General features: G+C 45.9%; 1 protein-coding gene across 3 annotated transcripts in view; it reads left to right on the top strand.

The window, feature by feature from the left end:
* LOC104848128 (glutathione S-transferase theta-1) overlaps positions 1-5000 on the top strand; it is a 12831-nt gene that overhangs the window by 2732 nt on the left and 5099 nt on the right. For 2 of the 3 annotated variants that reach the window (XM_010603924.3, XM_033762363.1), the window contains exons 2-3: positions 485-572; positions 2590-2740. In XM_010603924.3, coding sequence (XP_010602226.1) covers positions 485-572; positions 2590-2740 — 239 coding nt within the window. Of the gene's footprint in view, positions 1-484; positions 573-2589; positions 2741-2939; positions 3076-5000 lie in introns of those variants that run through there. The other variant, XM_010603923.3, reaches the window with a different exon arrangement.

The raw sequence follows: 5000 nt of genomic DNA, 5'->3' as shown, positions 1-5000 counted from the left end.
GAAAGGGCTACTTCTTTGTGTTGCTCATCCTGCCTTGAAGGCCATATAGGGAGGGGTGCAGTAGGAAGTTAGAGGTCCCCCAGATGACCTCGCAGGTTAGGACACTCCTGGTGTGAGTTCATGGAGCGGGCAGTGGTAGAAAACGGAGGAGGTCGTGGGTGTGTGCAGGCCCAGGCACTGTGCCCTGTGCACTGGGTTCTGTGGCAGGGAGGCGGTCTTTGGGGGAGGTTGTGTCGGTAAAGACCGTCAAAGGGTAACCAGTCGACTTCGTACCAGCTGCCAGAGCAGCCATCCCCACTTCCCCCAGCAGCCCCCCACCAGCCTTTTCCATTCAGAATCCCAGAGGGGAGAAGAGCCAAGAAACTGGGGCCTGGGCATTGCAGGGAGTGGGCCCAGGCCACCCGGAAGGCTTGGTGATCTGGTCCCACCTCTCTTATGCCGGGGTGGTTCTCCCGCCTGCTCATTTGACTGATCTTTCCCGTAGGCCAGCACCTGTGTGATGCTTTCGCCCAGGTGAACCCCCTGAAGAAGGTGCCAGCCTTGAAGGATGGGGACTTCACCTTGACTGAGAGGTAACAGGGCCCCTGGGGCTGCGGTCACGCCTTGCTGGAACACCCTGAGCCAGCCCTCTGTGTGACAGACCAGGAAACTAAAGTCCTCAGAGACGAAAGGTGCCTTTGTCCACAGCCCGCAGAGAGCTGGGGCTGACCTCAACCTGTCCACTAGTTCCAGTTCCCTGGGATGGCTGGAAAACCAGGCACCTACCTCAGCCCTGTTCTTGTCCTCTGGTTATTGATGAATGCCCCTGGGCTAGGGTGTGGGGTCAGGGAGCAGGGCAGGGCAGCTTCGCCCAGCATGGAGACAGCCCTCTGGCCCAGGGTCTGTCGAGAAGGCCCAGTCATCTGAGCTGTCTAGAGATCCCATCCCGGGGGTCACTGCAACTTCCTAGGTGGATCTTCCCTAGGTGGAGCTCCCCTGTGGGACAGCCATCAGACACGCAGGGGTTTTCTATCACGGCGGGTCCCAAGAAGTGAGAACCTCCCTCTTCTTGGACGGCCAAGCCTTTTTCCAGTTCTTCTTTTGTCAGCTGACTCATCCATCGCATAGCAAGGAGAACCTAGAGTTTATGCTCTAGAGTTCATCTCTGAAGTCCCGTAATGAATCCCAGTGAATTCCTGTGACACTCTGACATGCCTTTCTAACTTCCTGGTATCTCCTGGTGTCCTGAGTCCTGTGTCTGGCCCATGTTTGTGTGTGTGTGTGTGTGTGTGTATACCGGGGATCAAACTCAGGTCCTTGCACTTGCGAGGCAGCCGTGGAACCACTGAGCTAAATCCCGGCCCTGTCTGCCCCTTGTTGAGAGCCCAGGAGGAGTGTCCCACCTCTACATGTCTCTTCTGTCACCCTCACAAGGGCTGTGGCTCATGGGGACCTACAGTCCTCCCAAGAGGTGGCTTGAACAAGGAACAAGATAAACCACTGGGACATTGAGCTGGGATGTGGGTGCAGGCTTCCTAATAAAGGGACCTGGACTGGAGGTAGAAACAAGTTTTCTGTCCTTTCGTCTGGGGCAGCCAACCCTTGGGAAACCCCAAGTTCCTGAAAACGTTCCTATGCCCCTGACTGATAACAACCTTGAAGGTCCATCACCAACCCTGCACCATGACAGCCTCATAACCCAGGGCAGGGAGACAACACCGGGGAGCCTTGTCTGCTCTGATGTTCCAAGATCCTTCATGTTTTCTGCATAAAGTTTCCCAAGGGTTGAGCCATCCAATTCCTTTTAACAAAGCTGATTAGGGCTGGGGATTTAGCTCAGTGATGCTGCTGCCTGCTTTGCAAGCATGAAGGTCCTGAGTTCGATCCCTGTACCCCAAACAAAACAGAAAAAAGGGTCGGGGATTTAGCTTAGTGGTTTCGCTGCCTGCCTTGCAAATGCAAGTACCTGAGTTCAATCCCTGGTACCAAAAAACAACAAAACAAAACAAAACAAAACAAAAAAACCAAAATAAAATACCCCCCCCGCCCAAAAAAACAAGAACAAAGAACAGAGCTGATTCTTAGCAGAAAGTGGCATATAAAGAACAAAGAGATGATGGGAAAGCCTTTCTGAACAATTAGGCCATCTGAGGCTGGTCTTGACATTAAAGGATGAGAGTGGATGCAGGCTGGAAAGAATTGAGCCTCTGCAAGGCTTGGCTTGGATGCTACCTCCTCCAGGAAGCTCCTCTCTTTGGTCCTCTTATCGAAAATTGTCTTTGATTAGATGGAATACTTTGTTGAGGATTTTTTTTTTTCTTTCTGTTTTGAGACAGTATCTCTTTATGTAGTTCAGGCTGGCCTTGATTTCACTATGTAGCTCAGGCTGGCCTCAAACTCCCAGAGATCCTCCTGTCTCAGCCTCCTGAGTGCTGGGGTTACAGGTGTGTGACACCATGCCAGCTACCTTCACTCTTGTCAATCTGCTTTTCTTGTCTGGAAAACGAGGCTCATACCTTGGCAGATGGTCAGAAAGATCAAGGAATGTACTGGGTATAAAGTTTTGAGTACAGTGCCCTCTCCCACTTACTATGCTCCACCCTTCCCCAGTGTGGCCATCTTACTCTACCTGACGAGCAAGTATAAGGTCCCCGACTACTGGTACCCTCAGGACCTGCAGGCACGTGCCCGTGTGGATGAGTACCTGGCATGGCAGCACACTGCCCTGAGGAGAAACTGCCTCCGGGCCCTGTGGTATAAGGTGAGGCTGGAAAGGCATGTTGGGGAGGGGGGACAATAAGGAGGTCACTCCCAAGGGTGACAACATTAAATTCTTTTCAGTTTGGATCTTTTCTGCTGTCCTATCTTTTTTTTGAGGCAGAGTTTCACTATGTAGTTGAGACTGACCTGGAACTCACTGTGTAGCCCAGGCTGGTCTCGAACTCACAGCGATCCTCCTGCCTCAGCCTCCTGAGTGCTGGGATTACCGGCGTGCGCCCCCATGCCCGGCTCTGCTGTCCTATCTTTACGTTTATTGACGATTCTGCTGTGTGCTTGTGTTGCTCTTAAGCCCATCTCATGCATTCTTTGTATCAGGTAGGTGCTTTTTATTTCTAAAAACTTCATTTGGTTATTTTTGGAATGTTTCCATTTCCCCATCGCAATGCATCATTGTTGACCTGTTTTGTTCGTCTTTTGGAAAAATTTAAACATATTTGTCATTGTTACTTAAAGGTTTTGTCAGCCAATTTCAATACTTGAGCCTTCTGTGGGTCTGTTTCTATTTATTGTTTTTTCCCCTCATGATTACCACTCATATTTTCTTGCTTATGTGTTTCGTAAGCTATTTTTGTATGCCAGATATTTATATAGAAGAAACAAAAGTATATAATATATACCCCAGAAAGGGCTTGGATAGTCCTTCATCAGGCAGCTAGGGTATGAGGCAAATCTCTTCCAGTTAATCAAAAGGCGGGCTGGGTTGTGGTTTTAGTTTTAGTACATCTCTGGTTTCAAATATAGGTGATCCCTGACTTATCAAATATTGAAATTATACTTTTTCAATTCTCTGATGATGTGAAAACAATGCACACTCAGTGAAGCCATACTTTGAATTTTGATCTTTTCCATGGCTAGTAAAATGTCATACGATCCCCTCACTGTCCTGGGTAGTGGCACTGAGCCATATCTCTAGTATATTTTGTTGTGGAAGTGTGATGTTTAGTAGGTCAGCTACATGAAGTGCATTTTTGGCTATGGAAAGGGGTCAGTAAAGAGTTGCTGCTGGGGATTTAGCTCAGTGGTTCCACCGCCTGCTTTGCAAGCGCAAGGACCCGAGCTCAATGCCCGGTACCAAAAAAAAGAAAAAAAAAAAAAAAAAAGAGTTGCTATTTAATAGGCAAAAAGTTTCAGTTTTACAAGATGAGAAGAGTTCTCAAAAGACACTAGTAATAGTTGCACAGCAACGTGAATGTACTTAAATTATGTATACTAAACTGTACTCTCTGAAATATACACTGTGAAAGTTGCCAGTACTGACTGGCATTATGGAGTTACTTATGTCAAACTCTTAACAAAATAGAGCTAAGGAAAGCTGTGAAAAAAGAGCCTGCATGCGTATATGCCCATAACAAAACCCAAAAATAATAAGTTTTTTTCACTATAATTTAAAAAAGTCTGAATGACTCATGGCAAATTTTATGCTGCAAAGCCAAGCAAGGTGGTGCACGCCTGTAATCCCAGTACTTGGAAGGCTGAGGCAGGGGGATCACCCCGAGTTCAAGGTCAGCCTGGGCTATATAGTAAGCTTCAGGGCAGTCTAAACTGTAGGGTAGGACCCTGTCTCAAAAAAAAAAAAAAAAAAAAAAGATAACTTTAGAGAAAAATAAGATGATTTTTTTTTTCTTTCCAGGATCCTTGTTGTAGTGGATGCAGTGGTCTTTTGTAACTGTTCGTATCCTAATCAGTAGTACAGCTATTCACTTTTCAAGGTGTCTGGCTAATTCTACATAATGGGTCTTCTTCTAACTCATATAACATTTTTGTTGCTTGTGGGTTTTTTTTGTTGTTTGTTTGTTTGTTTTTGGTACCAGGAATTTAACTTGGGCCCTTAGCTTTCAAGGTAGGCAGCAGAACCAGTGAGCTATATCTCCAGCCCTTCATATAACATTTTTGTATAAAAAGAAACATTAGAGAACAGAAGTCAAAAGGCCTTTTTCTGTCTTCACATCTTCCTCATAGGCTACCTCCCTCTGGGATCTACAGCAAGTTGTTCTAGTTTGTGATTGGTGATTGTATAAGTTATTATATTCATGTGCAGCCATAAGCAAAATAAAGTTCTGAATATTTAAATATTTTATTCAAATAAAGACAAAAAAGAAACAAAAAAAGAACAAAATTTTATACAAATGGTCTCAAACTTAAATTGTTGTACATCTTGAAGTTTTTACTCAGCATTATGCATTTTAGATTTTTCCCTATTGCTATGGATAAATCTACTTTTTTTTTTTTTTTTTTTTTTT

Source organism: Fukomys damarensis, unplaced genomic scaffold (genome assembly GCF_012274545.1).
Source record: "Fukomys damarensis isolate Sample0158 unplaced genomic scaffold, DMR_v1.0_HiC HiC_scaffold_12, whole genome shotgun sequence".
In the NCBI taxonomy this organism is placed as follows: domain Eukaryota; kingdom Metazoa; phylum Chordata; class Mammalia; order Rodentia; family Bathyergidae; genus Fukomys; species Fukomys damarensis.
The sequence above is the reverse complement of the archived record's forward strand: the minus strand, read 5'-3'. Positions and strand labels throughout refer to the sequence as shown.